We start from the raw sequence: 25021 nt of genomic DNA, 5'->3' as shown, positions 1-25021 counted from the left end.
CTTCCCTGCCGGTTCGTCTTATGGCACGTGGGGATGGCCTGCTCCTGTGCCTTTAAGGCTTCCTTCTTGAAGAATGCCCAGCCTTCCTGGACTCCTTTGCCCTTCAGGACTGTCTCCCAAGGGACTCTCTCAACCAGTGTCGCTGACCTTGGTGTCTGCATAGTTGTTTCTCTCACATATTCTCACTCCTCTCTCTCCCAGTTGCTGTTGCATAGCAGTTTTTACCCTTTCTTAAATATGTTATCACAGAGGCACCACCAGTTTTGCTGACTGGTTCAGCTTTGGCCAGCGGTGGGTCTGTCTTAGAGCTGGCTGGAACTGGCTCTGTCCGACATGGGGGCAGCGTCTGGTGTCTTCTCGCAGAAACCACCCCTTCAGTGTCCCCCTCCCAAAAACCTTGCCACATATAAACTGAATACACTACTGTATTTCACCATCTGTCTTAAAACAGTGCTATGTATTACAGGGATACGGCAGACCTTTTGGCATTACCATAAAACCACATTATTGATGGTCACTAACAGAAGACAGAAATCACCTTTGCTTCTTTGTTCTAGAGGTTCTCCTGGTATGGAAAAAGGAAAAATCAAAGCCAGTATACATTAGTCATTCTGTTCCACCAATAATATGCAGAGATCTTATGAAGGCAGAATTCATTATCCTTTTTTTTCTGGAAAAGGGTCTTAAAAGAAGGTCAGAAGGAAGCCTTCAGCTACAGACATATGAAAAGAAAGGTAAAGCTTGAAGCACAATCCTAGTGCCCAACTGTATTCTGGCAGATGCACAGAAATGAGAAGGTTGTACATTTCAAAGCATGAGATAAAACATGAGATGAACTGAGAGACAGAAATGTGAAACTTTGAGGAAACTATGATAAAGTTTAAAAGTTTTATTTATTCTTAGAAAATTCAATTATGGCTGATGTATTTTTTCATTATTGCTACAAGTCAACTCTTCACTGTTTTCTGACAATTTTTCAGTTTGCATATAAACAAGTCACCAACAGCAGGTCTCCCAGAAGACTTCACCAAGGTCAATTCAGAAAGCCAACAAGAGATAACAGTCTACAAATATGTAAAACACTGCTAAGAAAGAATGGGATCTATCCTTCCATGGTGAATGGAATAAGTAGTGATGGACATAAATTGCCACAAAAGCAATTTGGTGTAGATGTTAAGTAAAACATTCTAATAAGATGAAGAGTTAAGTTAACAATTGATTACCTATGAAGTTGAGGAAAATTCATCTTAAAACCTATGACACATTTAGAGTGACACAGATATAACTGACAATGCCTTTGGGAAATGGATTACATTTTCTCAAGGTCCTTTCTCCTTCTTTCTCCCCTTGTCCCTGGTTTTCTGATTAACTTGGCTGTGACTTAATATTAGATTTGCTGAAGTCTAGTTGTTTCACCCCAGTCACTAAAGTGTTTCCATATTCTATTTCTACTTCCAGGAAGCTGACTAGTTCTGACCATACTGCATAAATACAGCTTAAACTGATTCCTGAACGGATATGGCTCTGTAAAGATGGGCAACCAAGTCTTCCCATAAGTGTATGCACTAAAGAATGCACTGCAAATATACCCAAGCTGCTGAGGTCTGACAGCAGGAAAACCTGTATTATCTGGGATATTAGAGATCTTCATTATCCCAGAAAAGAGTGACTTGACGACACTTTGGAGATACCAAGACAGAAGTTTGCAGGGGCATTAATATCTGCAAAGGCTATAGCACCACTTGACTCACTGTTCTGAATTAAGAGCTCCTGTGTAAATGGTCTCTTAGGCTAATATTTCTCTCAAACATAAAGGAATCCATTCCACATATGAAGTTCAACAAGGCCAAGTGCAAGGTCCTGCACGTGGGTCAGGGCAGTCCCAAGCACGACTATAGGCTGGGCGAGGCATGGATTGAAAGCAGCCCCGAGGAGAAGGACTTGGGGGTATTGATTGATGAGAAGCTCAACATGAGCCGGCAGTGTGCGCTTGCAGCCCAGAAAGCCAACCGTGTGCTGGGCTGCATCAAAAGAAGTATGACCAGCAGGTCGAGGGAGTTGATCCTGCCCCTCTACTCCACTCTTGTGAGACCCCACCTGGAGTGGGGAGTACTGCATCCAGCTCTGGGGGCCCCAGTACAGGAGAGAGACACGGAGCTGTTGGAGCGAGTCCAGAGGAGGGCCACTAAAGCTGATCGGAGGGCTGGAGCACCTCTCCTATGAGGACAGGCTGAGAGAGTTGGGATTGTTCAGCCTGGAGAAAAGGCGGCTCCGGGGAGACCTTATTGCGGCCTTCCAGTTTCTGAAGGGGGCCTACAGGAAAGATGGTGAGGGACTGTTTATCAGGGAGTGTAGTGACAGGACAAGGGGTAATGGGTTTAAGCTGAAGGAGGGTCGATTTAGATTAGATATTAGGAAGAAATTCTTTACTGTGAGGGTGGTGAGGCACTGGAACAGGTTGCCCAGAGAGGTTGTGGAGGCCCCATCCCTGGAAGCGTTTAAGACCAGGTTGAATGAGGTTTTAGGCAATGTGGTCTAGTGGAAGGTGTCCCTGTCTGCAGCAGGAGTGTTGGACCTAGATGATCTTTGAGGTCCCTGTCAACCCAAACTATTCTATGATTCTATGATAAAATAACAAAACTGACAGAAAAAAAGGCCTTTGGGAGATACAGTTAAAGAAACCTACTGACATATAACTTATTTGTCATAACTTTTCATTGCTCCTCTCTAACACTGACATTGATACTGATGAGTATGAATTTTAACAGATAAAATAACATCTGAAAACCAGGGAATTGCAAAGGAAAAAATACATTATTTAGTCTGAATTAACTCTGCATAGTGAACAAAAAATGCTTTAAATGAAAACAATAGTAGAGAATGTCCCTAAATTCATTAAATATACACAACATCTAAACAGACATCATAGCACCAGATACATAAATGAGCATGCTGTAGTAACTTACATTTTCAGTAAGGGGGATACTATCAATCCTTTTAGTAAGGTCCTGAAGCTGAGCATAATACCAGTCCTTTTCTTTCTCTTCCTTCTCAAGCTCCGCAAGCAACAGAGATCTATCAAAAACAAAAGCCAAAAATGGCTCACTAGTAAGTCTTCATTATCAAATACAGTTACAGCAATAAGCATTGATACCTATATAAAAGGTGAAATAAGAAATGATGTTTGATGAAGACAACTCTATCAATAAGTTGAGAAGGTCAGTTCTGTTCCCTGTCCCTAGCTAATCAAACTCTGAAATTATGCTGTGCTAAGCAAGTCACTTTAGAAAACCAGTTTGAAATCTATAGCTGAGATGCGTTTTGTGAAATCTAAGCAGTTACTAGTCACATGCTAACTTGCATCCTGCTTCTTTATGACAATATGCTTTATACAATGCAGCAAACTACAACTGCTATTTAAGAAAAGGCTTGAATATTGCAAAAGTGTATACACCTCAGAATCCCATTACTAAATTCAGTTATCTTTTCTGCCTTTGTAGTGCCTCCTCACTCTGTCATCCATGACAAAACAGTGTTAAAGCACACAAAACCATGATTATTAAAAACACTTTCAAAGAGTATTTTTCTGTCATATGTTATATACAGGATACATTTACAGTTGCTTAACCCATTTAGAATTATAAAGATATCAGAATACCACTATAAGGAATTGAAGACATTTATATGCAAACTATGAAAAAATATTAAAAGTTTTACATACTATTTTATTGATCCTTTATAAAAAATATTTATATAGTTGCATAACTTATCAATATAGTTACATATTGTTTATTGTTATTACACTTTTTAAAAATACATTTTAAAATTTTAAAGCCCAAATCCTGCTAGTAGGGGTATACAGGCAAGCTTTTTTTTTTCTTTAAATAAAAGTTTTAGTTTCTTGTAAGTGCTTTCTGCAAGCACTCTTCTTCCTTCTGATATTTTCATATTGCTCATTAACATAAAAGCAAATGCTAAAATCCTATTAGTTTACAGCCACTATAAAGATAGAGGTACTTAAAAACTTAAATAAGCATAGCATTCATAAACAAAGCTGGACTGATAATGCTTAAGACTGAAATCAATCACTAACCTAGAGGACAGAAAGCTGCATACAAGTTTGCCCAGTATTATTTCCCATCCCTTAACTTCTACATCCTTCTCCCTCTAAACTCAGGTTGTAGTCTTTCTGAGCATGAGCCATAAGAACCTTTGTAAAACACACAAACAAGTCATGGATAATTACTGTAAATATATTAAAGAACAAAACCAACATACAACAGATATAAAAATTACCCTTGACTACTTCTTAATGCATCTCAATCATGATTTGGAAAAAAACATGCTTTCATATGAAGGAACTTTATGTAGGATAAAGAATTTAAAAATGCATATTTTAAAATATATTAGTTCCTGTTTTTAAAATATTTCAAATTAGTTGTAATGACTTAAGGTTACTATTCCATACCCAAAGCAAGCAACCTGAACATTGTTCAAATGGAAAATTAAAATTTCCAGGATATAATTTATATTAGTTACTGCTAAACTAATAGCCCTAATTTTTTTTCAAGGACTGTCCTGGTTTGGCAGGGATAGAGTTAATTTTCTTCCTAGCAGCTGGCATAGTCCTGTGTTTTGGATTTAGGATGAGAATCATGTTGATAACACACTGATGTTTTTAGTTGTTGCCAAGCAGTCAAGGACTTTTCAGCTTCTCATCCTGGCCTGCCAACAAGAAGGCAGGGGGCCCCCAAGAAGCTGGGAGGGGACACAGCCAGGACAGCTGACCCAAACTGACCAAAGGGATATTCCATAACACATGATGTCATGTCCCATATATAACTAGGGAATGGGCCAGGAGGCAGGGCAGCTCGGGAACTAGCTGAGCATCAGCTTTGGGTAGTGAGAAACTATGCTGTCTATCACTTGTTTTGTATATTCTATTAATAATAATTTTTGGCCATGAGAATGATTTGGTCTGTGTAATCAGCATTGCTGTCACTTCTGTACCTCGGGCATTTTTCTTAATCCATTTGACAGCAGAGTGCAGGCCACAGTTTGCCTTCACTTGGAGGGGCATCCAGTACACCTGGAATCGACTGCCCCAGGGGTGGAAACACAGCCCCACCATCTGCCATGGACTGATCCAGACTGCACTGGAAAAGGGTGGAGCTCTGGAGCACCTGCAATACATTGATGATGTCATCAAATGGGGAAACACAGCAGAAGTCGTCTCTGAGAAAGGGAAGAAAATAATCCAAATCCTTCTAAAAACAGGTTTTGCCATAAAAGAAAGTAAGGTCAAGGGACCTGCACAGAGGATCCAGTTTTTAGGAATAAAATGGCAAGACAGGTGTCATCAGATCCCAATGGATGAGATCAACAAAATAGCAGCCATGTCCCCACCAACCAACAAAAAGGAGACACAGGCCTTCTTAGGTGTTGTGGGTTTCTGGAGAATGCATATTCCAAATTACAGTCTCATTGTAAGCCCTCTCTACCACGTAACCCGGAAGAAGAATGATTTCAAATGAGGCCCTGAGCAACGACAAGGTTTTGAACAAATTAAACAAGAAATAGTTCATGCTGTAGCTCTTGGGCCAGTCCAGGCAGGACCAGATGTAAAAAAGGTGCTGTACACCGCAGCCAGGGAGAATGGCCCTACCTGGAGTCTCTGGCAGAAAGCACCAGGGGAGCCTCGAGGTCGACCCCTGGGGTTTTGGAGTCGGGGATACAGAGGATCTGAGGCCCGCTACACTCCAATGGAAAAGGAGATATTGGCAGCCTATGAAGGGGTTCGAGCTGCTTCAGAGGTGATTGGCACTGAAGCACAGCTCCTCTTGGCACCCTGACTGCCAGTGCTGGGCTGGATGTTCAAAGAGAGGGCCCCTTCTACACACCATGCAACTGATGCCACATGGAGTAAGTGGGTTGCACTGATCACACAACAGGCTCGAATAGGAAACCCCAATCGTCCAGGAATTCTGGAAGTGATCACAGACTGGCCAGAAGACAGAGATTTCGGAATGTCACCAGAGGAGGAGGTGACACTTGCTGAAGAAGCCCCACCATATAATAAACTAACAGAAGATGAGAAACCATATGCCCTCTTCACTGATGGGTCCTGTCGCATCGTGGGAAAACATCCAGGGTAGAAGGCCGCTGTATGGAGTCCTACGTGACGAGTTGCAGAAGCTGCTGAAGGAGAAGGTGAATCGAGCCAGTTTGCAGAGGTGAAAGCCATCCAGCTGGCTTTAGATATTGCTGAAAGAGAAAAGTGGCCAATGCTGTACCTCTACGCTGGCTCATGGATGGTGGCCAATGCCCTGTGGGGGTGGTTACAGCAGTGGAAGCGGAGCAACTGGTAACGGCAGAGGCAAACCCATCTGGGCTGCCCCACTCTGGCAAGATATTGCTGCCCGGTTAGAGAAGCTGGTTTTAAAAGTATGTCACGTAGATGCCCATTTACTTACAAGTAGGGCCACTGAGGAACATCAGAACACCCAGCAGGTGGATCAGGCTGCCAAGATTGAAGTGGCTCAGGTGGATTTGGACTGGCAACATAAGGGTGAATTATTTATAGCTCGGTGAGCCCATGACACCTCAGGTCACCAAGGAAGAGATATGACATCTAGATGGGCTCGTGATTGAGGGGTGGACAAGGACACATGAACAGAACTGGGAATAAAACTGACAGGATTTGATATGTCTTGGAAAGGAAAAAAAAAAAGAATACTTGTAAAAATTCAGACATATAAAGAAGTAACTGGCATTGTCTGTTCTATTGAATCACATTCTTAGTGACATCTAAATTACCTATGAAAGAGGTTAAGGAAAACCATCGTTCCTTTCCAACTACCAATTCAGTTGTCAAGTGGTTCTCCCTCACTTTAGTTGCAAAAGACTGAAAAACTATACACATCTAAGAAAAACTATGCAAACCTAAGTGTTGAATGTTTTTAAACACAGAGTAACATAACTTTTGAGATTTGATTCAACAGTTATGTTGAAACAGAACTGTGGAGTTGTTTTGTTTTGTTTGCTTGGTTTTTAAATAAAGAATGTGAAGACCACACATTAAGTAATTTACTTGGACAGCTATTATACCAGATGGGTTTACAATCAAAAATCACTGAAAAGAAACAAACAACAATTACCCTACTGTTGCAGGTACTATAGCAGAATTACAGGGTAACTTGAGTTCCTCAGTCACAAGGATGGGTCTGGGCAGGAATTCCCTAAGTCAAGGGCTGTAACCCTGTTATTGGGACAAATTAGTCAGACTGAATGAAATGCTAATAGATTCTCCTCAGGGAATGTTTGTGAGAGTCCCTGGTTTTGCCCTCAACTTCCCAAACCTCTAACACATACCCCGGTTGCCTGATTTCTGTACATACAGGCATTCTGCACAGTGTCATGAAAATTTCACAACTGGCCTGTGTCGACTGAGGAGAGAGGCTAGGATGCAAAGTATAGAATTACAGGAGTAATTCTTTTATTCATGTGCCTGCGATGTCCCATTCAAATTGGGGCACACCAAATGAAGTTTTACACAGGGTTCTTATACCGTTCAAGCATTCAGATACAACATGATTTGACCAATCGCTACTTAACACACATATACTACTGTTTTGCAAAGCAACTATAATTCTATGCCGTCATCACCCACCTGCTTCTTTCTTGATCTAGATTTCCCTGGAGTTGGTCTTGCTACAGTAACTTATCTATGATGCCAGATAATGGGAGGGCTTTACAGAGGTGTTAGAAGGGCTAGGATGCTGGCATTATCTCAGTAGTTCAGGGATATCCTTTATTCTTTGGGGTGCAAGGAGATGACAACAGCCCTTAATGAGCTGGGGTCCTTTAGTCATGCTGACTTAACCACGACTATGCAGTATACAATGTAAACTATATATCTTAAGAAAGTTCATACAATTTCATACTGTAAAGACTAATTGATACAATTCCTGAAAATTACTCTCAAAGCTACTGATATTTCAAACAGTGGCTTTTGCTCAACATCAGAGGCAAAACAGGTACAATTCTCTTTCAAGCAAGCAATACATAAAATAGGAAAATGAAACAGAATTGTCTGCATAAAAAAATAATTATTGAGACAGCAAATTTTTAGGATATGGTAGCTGTTTTTACAGAAGATACTATTAAAATTTTTTAGGTACGTGCTTTAGTAATTCAATAAAACCAAGTACATCTGGAACTAGCCAGAGAGAAAGCAGGGTGCATCTAATAGGAATTCTATTCTAAACTGGTAACCTAAACACATACACCCTCCTCCCCCCTTTAAACACTAGAAGGGAGATGAGCAACAGAGAAATATGCAGACAATTTCATCATTTGTTCTGGTAACTGAATTCTTTTCTTCTCCCCCCCCCTTCAGAAGATCATTTTGGCCAAGCTAAACATCTAGTGAATTTACCAAATTCACACACAGCCTGTGAACTGCAGCCTGTGGAAAGGAACCCATGTAGAAGCAGGTTTTCTGGCAGGACCTGTGAGCCTGCAGGGAACCCACGCTGGAGCAGTCTGTTCCTGAAGGACTGTATCCCTTGGAAAAGGACCCATGCTGGAGCAGTTCATGAAGAACTGCAGCCCATGGAATGGACCCACATTGGAGAAGTTCATGAAGGACTGTGTCCCATGGGAGGGACCCCATGCTGGAGGAGGGGAACAGAATGAGGAAGAAGGAGCAGCAGAGATGAAGTGTTATGATCTGATCACCACTCTCATTCCCTATCCCCCTGCGCCACTCCAAGTGGGGGGAAGAGATAGAGAAGTCGGGAGTGAAGTTGAGCCTGGGAAGAAGGGAGGGGTGGGGGGAAGGTGTTTTTAGATTTGTTTTTATTTGTCACTATCCTACTCTGTTATTAATTAGCAGTAAAATAAATTGATTTTCCCCAAGTCAAGTCCTGTTTGCCCATGACTATAATGGGTGAGTGATCTCCCTGTCCTGATCTTGACCCATGAGCTTTTTCATCGTATTTTCTCCCCCTGTCCTGTTGAGGAAGGGGAGTGAGAGAGTGGCTGGGTGGGCACCTGGTGGCCAGCCAAGTTCAACCCACCACACATCCCATCCAACAAGTAGCTTTCAATGCCCAAATCTTTAGAAACCCTTGTCTTACAGAGAGGCCTCTGAAAACATCTGGAATTTCAGTCAGATTCATTTTAGGATATAAAGCAGCCTTCAATGGAAACAGCTGCATGTCTTTTACTTTGCGTTTCCTTCACAATTGATTGATACTGTGGGACAACTTTGCAATATGCCCTAGATGTATGTTCTTCATATTACCTTCCAAGAAAAAAAAAAAACTTGTCTATGGTTTTGCCAACAGTCAAAACATCATATGGGGATGACATGTTCAAGATACTTTTGTTTAGCAGTCATTTTTATTAGAGAAAAGAATCACTAGGTAAACTACTCCTAATATTAAGTAACCAATCAACCACCTACAGTAACTATAACCATTTGCAAAAAAGAGAAAGACTGCACCATCACATTGCTACAGTTTCAGCACTTATCAACAGTGGCGAGGCGATATGGAGGTGTTTGGGATGCTCCACCCCCCACCTCCAAAAAATATATTTAAGGTGCTGAAAATCTGCTAATCAAAATAAAATAACCTTCAGCAAACAAACAGTAACAATTAAATACATATATGCAGAAACTATATTATGTGGTTTAGGATTTCTGATGGTTTTGTGTATTTAAATCTAATGCATATTCCTGGTTTCCTTCCCTGGTAGGATAAGTACACCACTGATCAAAATCATATGCATGATAGTTAAATATCATATATGTTAGTAAATTTTCATGTTAAAATTAGAAGTCAATGCATACTGAATGAATAAATGAAGAACTTTACCTCTCTCTTTCTAGCTCTTCTAAATAACCAGTGCTTTCTCTGCTTCCATTCATAAATTCTCTTCTTGGAAATGATCCTATGGGAACAGGACTGCACTCTCCTGGAGGGCTTGACACAGACCCTTCCCAGCTCCCATATGAACACATAGACACCTTTGGCTTTAATTTCACTCCATGGAAGTCACTACTTTCCAAGTTCAGTTCTGGGTAATAAAGAGCAAACATTTTCAGAGCTGAAATTGAGCAGCACAAATCTAAAAGATAATTTCTATCTTAATTTCATACTTCATGAACAAATCTATGACTTTTTTGATGGAAACAGACTACAATCCTGCCAACCAGAACAGTATCATGACACCAGTATGTCTGTCTGTCTTAAAAAAACAGGCAGAGTGTGACATAAATGTCATATGAATTGCTCGTGTCCCGCTTCCTAATAGTCTCTTTCTCAGGGATCCCACAGATGCTCTGCCATCATGTAAATGATAAGTGTTTCCACTATAGGGGCCTAAATGTAGACATCCTCTACAATATTTCCGGTTCTGTGATAGGGATAACAGATGTATGCAGAGAGTCACTGATCTGGGCTTGTTCTGCACATCCCACATAACGGGATAGGTACACGTTCTACCACATGCTCTAGGGAAGGGAGCATCAATTTTCAGCATGACAGATACAGTTCTAGTAATGTGACAGGAAAAGGGCAGGGCATGTAAACGAGTTCAGAAAATTGGTGGAACTAATCCACCACTAATTTAAACAATTAAAACCAGTTTTTTCATGAAGAAGTGAATAAAGTGTAAGATATATCAAATGCAATTCATATGAAGCCTTGGGGTAACAGTATCAAAAGCACAAAAGCAACATAAGAACACATTCTTTTTTGAAAATGTGTCTTAAAATAATTGGCAAATAATAACAGACACTGAGATTATGCCTAATTTCCAAAGTTAGTACTGGAAAGAAGATGCAGCTGAATTGGAAAATTTTATCCTAAAGCAACAACAACTAAGAAACAAATGAACCTACTTAAAGCATAATTCTAAATTTACCTTTAAGTCGTTCCATTAAGTCAATTTGTCCAGAAGATGCCATTGTCTCATCTTCAATATTTCCTTGTAGCTGTTTCAGCACCTCCTATAAGAAATTAAACATAATTAAGAAATCTTTACAATAATAAGCCAAGGTAAATACATCTTATCCTGCCCTCAAGTACACATTTATGCAACAGCTACTGTGACACTGATGTAAACTATATTTAATGTGAGCAGTGATCGTGTCATAACTAATTTCCATCAAATATATTCTATAATACTTCCCCAAACACTGTCACAATGTAAAGTCTATACTGAATAATTCATCTTCTCTGATAATACAATTTATCAGCTTATTTAGTTCTTCTCAAAGTGAATATCACTTATCTCTAATTTACAGATGGAAAAATGGAAGCACAAAGTACAGTCACATTTTTCAATCTGTGTTTCTAAAGTTAGTCTTGTAAATATAAAATTTGGATACATACCTAAAAGTTACTAAAGTCTTGAATAGTACATTTTTTGAACCTCAAAGATATCAGAAGAAACACTGTCTAGGGGTTTTTTTTGTTGTAGGTTTTTGGGTTTGTTTTGTTTGTTGTTTTTTTTTCTTCCTGTGAGGCCTTATCACCACTGTAAGCCACCAGAGAGTCATATTTTTCTCACTGCTACTATCATACCTATGAGGAAAAGATTTAGGGCTCCTTCATGGAGTCATATTATTCTGTTTACTACTACTACCATAATGCCTATGAGGCAAAGATTTAGGACTCCTCCATGCAGCCAAAGCTTCAAAGCTAAGAATATCCCTGCATGCTATCAAAACTACATATGATCAAATTATACAGCTAAAGGAAAATACTTCTAACGCATAAAAAGATTCATAGTAAATAATGAATACTAGATTAAAAGAGGCCTGTAAGCCCCCAGGTCCTAATGCTCAGTAGCCTAAACTGAGGTGGAAAACTAAATGCAAGTTATAGTGAATGTCTTTTCCATATCATAACAACAGATACATCAATAGCAAGAATAAATTGAAAAGATTGGCCACAAGGCAAAGAGACCTTATTATAATCTAAAATATGATTTTTCATATTATAGAAAAAATATTTTTAGCAGTAGTCAAGAAAAAATTCTAAGTAATGATACTCCATACTTGTCATACACAGACTCTACACCTAGATTTACACATCATCTGTTCAGACCTTAAATCTAACAAGTTTTAGATAATTATAAAAACCTCCACAACACTGTTTTGCTCTTTTAGGAAACTAGCATGCCTTATTATCAATGTTATTAATTTTTGCAACTTGTACAGAAGATACACTTTATATGCATTTTGCTCTGCTTGAAGAGAAGACCAGCATCTACACAAAATCAAGATATTCTTCATTTTTAACAGATATAATATTGCGCCTTTCTGTACTCAAAGCGCAAAAAAGTACAAAACAGAGGTAAAAAGTACAAAACAGAGGTAAAAGGACTTTGAGTAAAGAAGTCCAGAGGGTTCTGAAAATATGATCTCCAAGCACTAGAATCAAACGCTAGTTGCACAGTCACTCTGTAATCACCCATTATTTAATTTCATGCTAGTACTCCAGGAAGAAGAAAACTGGAGTACAGATACATTAACTACATCTACACTGTTTTGCAGAAATAATTCTGAAGGTTAAGCTGAGGTCAAGTTTCCTGACTTAGATGTTGCCTGACTCAGAGTACTGCAAGGGTATGCCTACATTAGTGTCTTAGTTTGGATCAGTTTGGTTTGAAGCCAGTCTCAACTGCCCCCACTAACTGTACTTTGGTTCAGATTACTGAATTATTTCAGAGTGTAAACTAAACTCCTTTCAGATCAAACTAAGTGAACAATTACGCTCAGACCATTAATGGGCATTCACTCCATGGGACCAGGCTGGAGCTAGATCAAAAGTAAACCTCTCCAAAACACATAATATGGATACTGGGTCCTCAACATAACTCAACTACAGATCTGTTCATCTACAACCAGCTGCACAACAGAACATATCGGGTTTACATAGCAAGGTTTTGGTAGCAGAGGAAGGCTGCAGGGGTAGCTTCTGTGAGAACAGATCAGGGGCTGGACAAGGGTGATTCCAGCCAGCTCCACTGGTCAAAGCTGAGCCAACCAGTGAAGTTGGTGGCACCTCTGTGAAAAACCTATTTAATAAAGGGTAAAATGCTGCACAGGCAGTGTGTGAGCATGAAAAGTGGGGAAAAAAAATAAAGTGAGAAACAATCCTGAGAACACCAAATTCAGTGAAGGAGGTGCTCTAGGCACTGGAGCAGAGATTGTCCCTGCAGCCTGTGGAGAGAACCACACCAGAACAGATATCCACACTAAAGCCCATGGAGAACCCCATGTCAGAACAGGTGGATGGATATTCCCTGAAGGAAACTGCAGCCCATGAGAAGGAACCACACTAGAGGAGGCTCTCCTGATAGGAACTACAGACCATGGAGGGCCCACACTGGAGCAGGTTTATCCTGAAGGACTGCAGCCCATGGGGAAGACCCATGCTGGAGCAAGGGAAAAGCATGAGGAGGAAGGAGCAGCAGAGAACTGCTATGAACTGACTGCAACCTCCCATTTCCCATTCCCCCTGCACCATTGGGAGGGGGAAATAGAGGAGTTGGGAATGAACCTAAGCCTGCGAAAAAGGCTGGGGTGGGTGAAAGGTGTTTTAGTTTCTCACTGTGGCGGATTCACCTTGGCTGGCTGCCAGGTGCCCACCAAGCCACTCTATCACTCCCCCTCCTAAACTAGACAGGGGGAGAAAAATAGAACAAAGAGCTTGTGGGTCGAGACAAGGACAGGGAGAGATCACTCAGCAATTACTGTCATGGGCAAAACACACTCGACTTGGGGAAATTAATTTAATTTATTGCCAATCTAAATCAGAGTAGGATGATGAGAAATAAAAACCAAATCTTAAAACACCTTCTCCCTACCCTCCCTTCTTTCCAGACTCAACTTCACTCACGATTTCTCTACCTCCTCTCCCCAAGTAGTGCAGGGGGACAGGGGTTGCAGTCAGTCCATTACGCATTGCCTCTGCTGCTCCTTCCTCCTCACACTTTTCCCCTGCTCCAGCATGGGGTTCCACTACCCACAGGATAGTCCTTCATGAACTTCTCCAACTTGGGTCCTTCCAACAGGCTGCAGGGTAGATATCTGTTCCACTGCGGACCTCTATGGGAACAACCTGCTTCACCATGGTCTTCACCACAGGCTGCAAGGGAATCTCTGCTCCAGCACCTGGAGCACCTCCTCCCCCTCCTTCTTCACTGACCTTGGTGTCTGCAAAGTTGTTTCTCTCACATATTCTCACTCCTCTCCCAGCTGCTGTTGCAGAGGAGTTTTTTCCCCCTTCTTAAATACGGTATCACAGAGGCACTACCACCATCACCGACTAGTTCGGCTTTGGCCAGCAGTGGGTCCATCTTGGAGCTGGCTGGAACTGGCTCTGTCAGACATGGCAGAAGCTTCTGGCATCTTCTCACAGAAGCCACCCTTGTAGTCCCCCCCCCCAAACCTTGCCATGTAAACCAAATACACTCACCAGCCTACTCTATCTATTCTTAATTGGCAATGAATTAATTTTCCCAAGTCAAATTTGTTTTACCCATGACAGTAACTGGTAAGCGATCTTGACTCACAAGCTTTTTCATTCTATTTTATTCCCCTGTCTTATTGAGGAAGGAGAGTGAAAGAGCAGCTGGGTGGGCATCTGGCAACTAGCCATGGTCAACCCACCACACTGCACACTACCTGTTGAAACAGACAGCCTTTAGGATCAAGTCTAGTATGATAAAAATCACTACTCAGAAAATCTCAGCTGTGCATGTGCCTTTAAGTACGTTCAAGGGCATTCTCATTAGCCATAGGACCCAACCATCTCTATATGTAACATATGCCCTGTCAGACAAACAAATAACCTGAAGGGCTCCTACATTATCTGACAAGGTCAGATAGCATTTGCAGACAGCAGTCTTAGCTTAAAAGCCTAAAAGGGCAATGTTGATATATAGAGTGGTCTTTGGAGTATTTCAAGCTTCTGAAAGACCTGTCAACTCAGATAAATGTAAAGTACTAAACATCAGCATACCAGATAACACTTCTCAGTTTTCTCTGCTACAATTCATTAACTGAGGTTTTTAACTTTTATTTTTTAAATTTTCCACTTTTTTTTTTCAACTGCATATGCTTTTTTATTTTTAGTCAATACTTAAAACTCTCCATTATTTCTTTTCCATAGAAACACTGTTTAGATAACAATGCCATTATTAGGCTATGTGTTCTGGTTTAGAGCTTTACCATTGTCTGACAAGTACAAGTGGTTGTTTTAACCAGAAGAACTTAAATATGTAAAAGTTCCTGCAGAAAAATTACATATGCATAAATTGGGTAATGTAGACATCTGTTTGGTGAAATGGGAAAAATAAGAAAGTGAATGCTAAACTTTATTCAGTTTAAATTATATATTTTGACAGTATATTATCCTTAACAGGTAACAAAGGAAAATATATAAGGAAGCAAGTGAAAACTTGTCAGAGAAGTTCAGGAATGGGGGTACCAAAGAGTTAGAAGATTTCTCATCTCTCAAGCAATAAATTGAAATAGTAGGGATTATATAGAAAAGAAGCATTGGCTAACAAGTCATATTTGCTTGAATTGCTGCAAGGAGGGAGCCTATCTCAGAGGAACTTAATGATCCACAAACAAGATGTGACTGGCTGAAAAATTGAGGAGACTGTTGACATAAAGGAAATCATCTGGGTGACTATGATTTTCATTATCCAAATCTCATGATTACTCCAGTAAAGGAATTATCTTTCTTAGGCTGTAATCTGCTTTTTCTTAAAGCCACAGGGGTCATACCTAGATTTTCCCAATTGCTGAAGAGAAGATGGTGGAACAGGTTATACATTACAATTAAAAAAACCAGCAATTTCATACTCTAGTTACTTTAGAACACTTTGATGAATATTATTTCTGACATTTCACTATATTTTATCCCTTTATTATAAAATTTCTATTGTTAACACTTAAATTTGAGACAGGGCCACAGACATATTCCCTCTATAGTACGGAAATATCCCTAAGCTCAGAGTTTGCAATTACTGTAGAGATTTTACAATATTGTTTTTTGGTCCATCAAGAAACTATAATCCACTGTGCTATATCTGACTTGATTTCTTAGCAAAAGTTATATTAGATACCTCGGATCACCTGCAAATCAGATTTCCAGTAACAGTTTTGAAACAACACTAATATTCTAATGTGTAACAGAACGCACACAGAAATACCTAGCATACTAAATTCAAGATTCAAATACAAACATTTCAGTTACACCACAGTTTGCTTAGTACCTGTAGCCTATTCAATAATAGCAATTCCAGATCAAAAATATCTAATTTAACAAATATTTCTTTTGTGTCTTGAATGCTTTATTTTCATATTACAACATCTTAACATCATTCTTCAAAAAAAACCCAACATTATTTCTGTATGCCTTGCTGAAACATTCTACTGTGTGTAATGTCAACTACAAATCTTATCTCCAAAGATAAAAGGGAAAAGGCAAGACAAAGCTAAAAACACTCTTCCTTTGGAAACAAATTGGAAAGTCCTGTTTGACACAGTAAGTAGCCCCAGCAAACTATTCAAGTTTCTGGTACCTTAAAGTCTCCTTTAAATGCACGCATCTATCATCTACTTGAGGAATCTCATATATAAATATACACTGCATATATACGCATATATATATAGCTTATGAATTTTGTCATGTATCAGGGTTCTCTGAAAATGTTAGGCTTCAAATTCTGATTTGCATGCACATAGATTATTATATGCTGTATTTTATCATGACATAATGAACTAAGTTTTGTACCAGATACAAAAATATCTCCCATCATTTTTCTGTACATTGTGAGGACCATGACGATCAGAGAAACAGACAGCTGATCAGAATAAAGCAGGGTTTTTTAACCACTGAACAGGCTAAGCAGGAGATTGGCGATAAAATGGGGAATGTGAGATAAAAAAATCTGATCACCTGCCTACCTAATCAAGGATATATTGGATAAAAGGAGTCACAAGTTTTGAAAGAGAGACTCTTCTCTGCAGTCATGTTAAAGTAAACTTTAAAGTTTGGGCAAGAAGAATAAAGGGTACCAATAGTATCTGAAACCTTATGTATCTACAACAGTAAAATTCTAAAAAAAGAATGCAATTCAGCCACTGCAAAAACCTGGTATAAAGGATCAGTGTTCAACTGTTCTCTTAAGGCAATATTCTGGTTTTGGCTGGGACAGAGTTAATTTTCTTCATAGTAGCTAGTATGGGGCTATGTTTTGGATTTGTGCTTAAAACAGTGTTGATATTATAGAGATGTTTTTGTTCTTGTTGAGCAGTGCTTACACAGAGTCAAGGCCTTTTCTGCTTCTTGCACTGCCCTGCCAGCGGGATGGCTGGGGGTGCACAAGAAGGTGGGAGGGGACACAGCTGGGACAGCTGACCCCAACTGACCAAAGGGATATTCCATACCATATGATGTCATGCTCAGCATATAAGGGGCTTGGGGAAGAGGAGGGGCAGCGGCGTTCGGAGTGATGGCATTTGTCTTCCCAAGTAACCATTATGTGTGATAGAGCCCTGCTTTCCTGGAGATGGCTGAACACCTGCCTGCCCATGGAAGTGGTGAATGAATTCCTTGTTTTACTTTGCTTGTGCACGTGGCTTTTGTTTTACCTATTAAACTGTACCTCAACCCACGAGTTTTCTCACTTTTACCCTTCTCTCCCCCATCCGACTGCAGGGGGAGTGAGTGAGCAGCTGTGTGGTGCTTAGTCACCGGCTGGGGTTAAACCACGACAGGCAAATAGACCATTAACTCCTACTTTCATACAAGGCTAAGAAAGATCTCATGTCCAAAAAGTATGACAGAGTATATAAACATTGCAAGTCAGTTTGTTCCTGAAACGTTCTGAATATAAATTTTTGGTTTCATAAACAAACTTATGCTAAAATATTCATAAACTAGAAGTATTACAATTTTTAAGATTTTCTTTTTAATGAAACAATGAAGCTACTCTGTTAAGTTGCTAAATTGCTAGTCAACCTGTTATTCCTGTTATAATTTGTATGTTCATCCCCTTAAACAGTCATAAAAAGATATTATAGGAAGTTATATTTGCATAGAAAATAAAATTTAATTACAATTTATGATAAAAATCAGACTCAGTTCTAATAAGAAATAAGGTTTCTCATTCTCACAAATCCAGCATGACAGAAACAAGATGAAAGGCACCATAACATCATCTTTAACACACTTTTTACCTCTAATACTACTAATTTAATTACTAATTAATCAACCACAGGAAACATATGCAACACTGCAATAAATCTAGGAGATTATATTCTACCACCTTAATTTCTTTTCCAACCACATTATCTTATCTTTGCTTAAGATTGCACAAACGTATTCACAATCTTCAGAGAAACTTAGCATTTGTTTTTGTATTTAGTCAAAATCCATTCCAATCCAAGATAACAAAGCATCACAAGATTTATTACTCTACCATCTAATTAGCAGAAAAAACCCCACAAACATTATCCACACCAAAAATAAACCATTCCTGGATAAAGGAAATTAAAAAAAAACCCCAAACATCAAAAAAACCCCACAAACCAAGAAAACCCCACATCCTACAGAAAATTATGAAAACTAAAACCTCTATGAGGGCAATGAATTGCTAAAAAAAAAAACCCACTCTAAAAACCAAATAACTATAAAAATACAAACAAGCAGCTCGTGATTTCCCTACTACAAAAGTTTAAACATTGCTTTCATTTCAGTGTGTATTTAAAGTATTTGCTGGTTTTGCATCTTTTTTGTTGATATTCTCCATCTATTCATCCTGTACAAGACAATAACAAATTGCATCTGAAAGAGTAAAAAGCTAAATACACAAGTTACTTCACTGGTTCCCAAAGTGTTTTGACTAGAAAGAGACAACTCACATATTTTGACATATTTTATGGACTAAAATGAACCTTTAATATGACAAATTGAAAACACTACTGAAAACATTAATACAATGATCAGTTAAATAAACACTGAAATAGGAGGTTTTAGACTGTGTATTTAAGACTACAGATGACCAATCTTGTCTTTAAAAAAAATCCATATTTAAATTTTGCAATCTCAAGTATTCTAAAGAAGAAATAAACTAGACAATTAGCCAGTTCATGCTGAATTTACCTTATCAAATGAAGAAATTGCAAAGTGCAAATCAGCTTCAAAATTGCACAAAATAAGATTTACTTTTAAAAAGCTGCCACAAAAACCTCCACACCTGTATGTTATATTAAAATCTATCTTCCTTTCCTCTTTGAGTTTGAAATTAAAATGCTACTTTGTGATAATGTATTAGGTTTACATGGCAAGGGTTTGGTAGCAGGGGGGCTGCTGTGAGAGGACACCAGGGACAGAACCAGTTCCAGACAGCTCTGCAACAAACCCATCACTGCCCAAAACTAGACTAATCAGCAATGCTGGTAGTGCCTCTGTGAAAACATATTTAAGAAAGGGTAAAAAACTGGTGTGGTAGCATGCAAGAGAGGAGTGAGGAAGGTGGGGGGAGAAGGAGGAAAAAAAACCCAAACAAAACTGTAAGAAACAATCCTGCAGAGACCAAGGTCAGTGAAAAAAGAGGGAGAGGAGGCACTCCAGGTACCAGAGCAGAGATTCCCCTGCAGCTAGTGGAGGACCCCAGCCAGAGTAGGTGGATATGCCCTGAGAGAAGCTGCAGCCGATAGGGCCCACGCTGGAGCAGGGGAAAGCATGAGGAGGAAGGAGCAGCAGAGAAGAACTATTATGAACTGACCACAGCCATATGCTGCAAGTGGGGATAAAGGAGGTGGGAATAAAGGAATGAAGTTGAGTCTGGGAAAAAAGGGGTGGGGGCAAAACCCTTTTAGTCTTTGTTTCTCACCAGCCTACTCTATTATTAAATGGCAAAAAAAGTAATTTTCCCAAAGTTTAGTCTGTTTTACCTGTCAGTATCTCAACCCATGAGCTTTTTTTCCATCTTATTTCCTCCCTCCATCTTGCTGAGGAGAGGGAGTGAGAGCACAGCTGGGTGGGGGTTTGGCAGCCAGACCCACCACAGATAAGTATCTGAAATTTTTTTTTTTGCTTTTTAACTGAATTAACATGACCAGCAAAGCTGAATCACTGCAGAGATATAATAGAGTCATAGAATGATTTGGGTTGGAAGGGACCTTAAAGCCCATCTAGTTCCAACCCCCCTGCCATGGACAGGGACACCCTCCACTAGACCACCTTGCCCAAAGCCCCATCCAACCTGGCCTTAAACACTTCCAGGGAGGGGGCCCCCACAACCTCTCTGGGCAACCTGTTCCAGTGCCTCACCACCCTCACAGTAAAGAATTTCTTTCTAACATCTAGTCTAAATCGACCCTCCTTCAGCTTAAACCCATTACCCCTTGTCCTATCACTACACTCCCTGATAAACAGTCCCTCCCCAGATTCTTTCATCTCAACTACTGACTTTTATTCAATGACTGTTTTATTAGTCATAAATTTATGTATTTTTTTTCTTCAAAAAGTGTATTCATCAGTGATGGTGAAAAACCTGACAACCTTTTCCTGGTAAAGTTTGACTTTCCTAAATTTCCAGGAGGAATTTATATAGCTGCATAAAATATTTTTGTTGTTATCTAACACAATGGGATAACAAAAGTACTTAATCTCAACTGGTTTTATTTATCACTGGATAATGATTCATATTTAAAATAATGAAAAAATTGAAAAAGTTGGTTTGTAGCTGGCAGAAAAGAAAAAATAAAAAAGTATTTTCTCCAGGAGTGTTCTCCAAAACATTAGTTTAAAATTGTCCAAAGAGCAATAGTGATAAGGCACTTTTAACATGTCTTCTTGAAAACTACACTAAAAAAAATAAATTAGTGAGGCTTAGGATACACTGTAAAAAATATAATCATAGAAATAAACTGGTCAATACTTTGAGAGTTATTCAAGCATACTTCAGCATAAAAGAGCTAAATATAAGGTTTATCTTTGCTCTTATAGCAGAGAAAAAAGAAGGAACAGAAAGAGTTAAATGCATAAACCTCTTCTGTAGGAAGCAGAAAATGCAACTTGTACTTGCATTATTTTATTCCCTATAGGACATATGTTAGAATGCTTCTCAAATAATTTAAGAAATCAGAATCAGTTCAAGTGACATTCTTCCTATTTTATTATTGATACATGTGGACACAATATAGAGGCAATTAAATGAGTTGGAAAATATTATACAAAATATAATTTTACATGTATTATATAAAAGGTGAAAGGGAAAGCTTTTTAATCACAGAACACTGTGTACAGTAAAGATTGTTTTCTTACAAGACAACACATTACTCATTTTACTGTAAAATCCAAGCAGAGACAAGAGTGAATGTGGAAATCAAGCATGACATAAGTTATTCTTTTGCTGCTTCTTGAATACCTGAAGGTAAATTACATGTACTTATTCCCACCAAGATCTTACATGTGAAAAAAGCTAATTCATATTAATATATTACGTAAAGAAACATACACTCTGACAGAAAAAAATAGTTGTCAATTATACAAACTAAGCAGAAGAGTGTTCATTTGCAATATATATATTAAAACTGAGGGTTTTTTTCTGACAGGAGTTCTACATTTATAGAGAGAAATTAGATATAACTAGCACTGGACCAGTTTATCATTTCTTTGAATTTTACAGGTTTTGAACAAAAATAAAATTGCTATCTCCATCTTTTTCCTAAATTTGTCCATAGTCTGTGTTTCATGAAGTTACTCTCATTACCTACACATCTAGAGACTTTAATAATTCTCCTATATTTATTGGTCAGCATCATTGTTGCACTGACTATAAAATAGCATATCTGTTTATTTAAAGAGAACATTTTTTCCAAAGTATTTCATCTTACAGTAAGCTAATAATAACAGCTGCATTTCCCAAGTTTGTCATACTATTCTGAGGGATTTCTTTTGTTTGAACAGTCAATCCCCAAGAAAACACAAGTGAAAAAACAAAATGGACATTGTTTTATTAATAATTTTGGCACCCCTGATATTGCATCCATCTTCATTTACCCCAACATTTTTTTCTGGTCTGCAAATGGACAGTTTTCACTTTTAAATATGAGATTTAGTTTTAAACATGAAGTGTTCAGACATTATTCTTCTATAGGTCAGTAGTAGTTTATAATCTAAAAGAAGAGTTCATGTTAAGCTTTTAATTCTAGTATGATTATCTTACATTTCTGAGATGGAAAAAACTATTAAAATGAGGCACACTTGCACAACATTTTTAACACTACTGCTCACAAAAATCTCTTTCTTTAAAAATATTCAATATCGTCTTCAAAAATGCCCTTCCCATGTATATTATTTAATTAGTTGTGGATGGAAATAAGGCAGAAAAGGAGATAAAAGTAAACATATCAACAGTCCAAAGAATCACTGTGAGATGTTTCTACCCTAGCCCACAAAACAAAATAAATATATATAAGAATATAAGTATAAGAAAGACAATGTTGCTATAAATACATCAGAGAACCAGAGCTCGTCTCCCACACTACCAACTCCCTTTTTGTTAGAATAGGGATTAAAAAAAGAGAAATCAAATTAATCTAAACAATCCTCTCCCCCCTTGTGGGATGCTGGACTTGTCCAGGTTTGTTGGTGCCGAATACAGGGCCATTATGACCCAGCAGAAGGGGCCCTGGGGGAGTCCAGCTTGGGCGAGAGCAGGGATTGAGCAACTTGCTTATCTTGCACTGATAAGCACTGGACCTGAACAGGGGCAGGAGATGAGCAATTTGTTCATCTTAACAAGATGCGGCGCCTGACGGGTCTGTTCCTTAATCAACTAAGTGACGCCTGGGGTGAGGGGGAGCCTTCACAGCTTGACGTTACTTTGGTAAAACTAAACAGACCACCGCACCTCTATACTGAACGCCTTTGTTCTCTGCCACTTCCCCCCGCCAGCCCCGATCAACTGCACAACAAGCCTTGTTGAGGGCCAATCAGCACACAAGACCTGACTTAGTCCCACCTCGCCAAAAGTATAAATCTGGCATTTAGAATCCTTTTTTCTGAGGACAAGAACTCCAACTATCCGGACGGGTCAATGGGCCTGGACCTCTCTCCTCCCCAAGCAGGGACGCCTCTTTGGTAAGACTTGCGCCTCCGATTATTTTGGATGTTACCCCAGGAAGACTATCATTAACAAAAGCGCTGAACTATTAACTTGAGCTCAAAATTGTTGCAGTTAGTGCATTTATCAACGGCAATTCCGAACTTTTATATCTGTCGCTTCAATAAATTACCTATTTTTCTTTTCAACTTTGCGAAACTGTTTCAGTGAAAGTCCTTAGTGGGGCTCTGACAGGCAAACGTTGACTCTGATAAGTGGCTACACACATAACCCTTTAGACATAAACCGTTGACCAAGTCTGGGACTAAGACTGGACCTAGCCGCACCTAGGCTCCTCTCTGAGAAGGAGTTTAGAAAGCAAGGGGGTCCTTTCTGAACCTTGTGACTCAACGGGAGGGCCTCCCTCAGCCACACATCAGACTTGTACCCTTTCACGCAACACCCCTCCACCGCAAATGAAGAAAAACATACTGATTTTGGTGGAGGTTTTTTAGGATACATTCATCAGGGCCAGGAAAGCATTTCAGAAAAAGAAAATATGAAATATCTACTCAAAATAAAGACAGTAACAATAAATCTACCATATGAACACAGTAAAGCAAGGGAGACAGGCATACAAATGTTGTTTAATGTTTAGAGTATGCTTACACTGTACAGTAGCATATGCAGAGATACCAAAAAGTAGGAAGATAAATTCCATCTGAGCTTAATGCTTCCTCTTGAATAGGTGGCTCCGAAAGCCTACACCTAGCCAATAAACACTGAACAGACACATTTGGGTAAAATTAGTAAGTATAAATTTAGGCCTTGGGAAAGACTGGAGACTTGCAGTATTATTTTAAAATGAGCTTTTCTTTTGGGGATGTTAAGTAAATATTGTAATAAAACTAATGTTTTTTTAAACTTACCTTAAAACACAAAGTCTCCAGTCCCTCTGCTGTTTTCAAAAGCTAAGCAATGCCTGCTTTGCAATGAACTATGTCAACAGATTGGTACATCCCAGCAGGAAGTCAACAGTGGTAAAATGGTAGGGCTTATCATGACAGACCAGAAAAGAAGATATGAAAATGGAAAGGTATGTCTAAAAACTGTTTTGAAATGTCAGTTTAGTTTTCAAATTTCAAAAAACAGTTTTCATAGTCAAGTAGATTTGATTAATAGTTTTCCCTTACACAGCCTGGAAAGGGATTTCTGTAAGAATCTAAAAGTGCATAAAGTTTCCTGAGCAACTACCAGTCCATTAAAGCACTCAGATATATTTAAAACCAAAAGGCAATAACAGAAATGGTGATACACACAGACATATAAGTTACAATACCTTCATATTGGATGCCTCAGTTTCCAGCTTTGTTAGGTGATTTGAGTTGTCCTCTAGCTCTTGTCGAAGGTTGGAGTTCTCCATCTTTAATGCCTCAACTTGCTTTAACAACTGGTCATATGAAGCTGCAGCCATCCTGGGCTACCCTCAGCCCTGGAAAAATAAGAGAAGATACTAGATTTAAACATTTTAGAAAAAAAACATATCTAAACATAAAATTACATCTCAATCTTTCCCATTTACCATTCAACTTCCTAAGCAGTTCATTTAAATCCATTAAACCAAACTATTAATGCCTAGAACTAACATCAGTTCAATGGTGCTTTTTTTTTTTCTTCAATAGGCTTCCATTTAATATACGATCCAGCAAATGAAAGATGATAACAATTCCTTTAGGTATTAGGGGAAGCCAGAATACACAATGAGAAATCATACCATTATACAAAAGCATCCTTACTTTTAAGTACTTTAACTATAACAATAAGAAACTAAGGAGATAATAAATCATATTTAAACATTTTTGAGTAGTCA

The 25021-nt window shown here is 38.9% G+C and overlaps 1 protein-coding gene across 15 annotated transcripts in view; it reads right to left on the bottom strand.

The window, feature by feature from the left end:
* LOC142599141 (adenomatous polyposis coli protein-like) overlaps positions 1 to 25021 on the bottom strand; it is a 156777-nt gene that overhangs the window by 90486 nt on the left and 41270 nt on the right. For 14 of the 15 annotated variants that reach the window (XM_075738814.1, XM_075738815.1, XM_075738811.1 and 11 more), the window contains 4 exons: positions 24491 to 24643; positions 10933 to 11017; positions 9882 to 10083; positions 2967 to 3075 (listed from right to left, as the gene is read on the bottom strand). In XM_075738814.1, the coding sequence (XP_075594929.1) occupies positions 2967 to 3075; positions 9882 to 10083; positions 10933 to 11017; positions 24491 to 24625 (531 nt within the window). In that variant the 5' untranslated portion in view covers positions 24626 to 24643. Of the gene's footprint in view, positions 1 to 2966; positions 3076 to 4093; positions 4218 to 9881; positions 10084 to 10932; positions 11018 to 24490; positions 24644 to 25021 lie in introns of those variants that run through there. The other variant, XM_075738823.1, reaches the window with a different exon arrangement.

The sequence above is a fragment of the Balearica regulorum genome, chromosome W (assembly GCF_011004875.1).
Source record: "Balearica regulorum gibbericeps isolate bBalReg1 chromosome W, bBalReg1.pri, whole genome shotgun sequence".
Classification (NCBI taxonomy): Eukaryota; Metazoa; Chordata; class Aves; order Gruiformes; family Gruidae; genus Balearica; species Balearica regulorum.
Note: the sequence above shows the minus strand (reverse complement) of the source record. Positions and strands in the feature narration are given on the sequence as shown.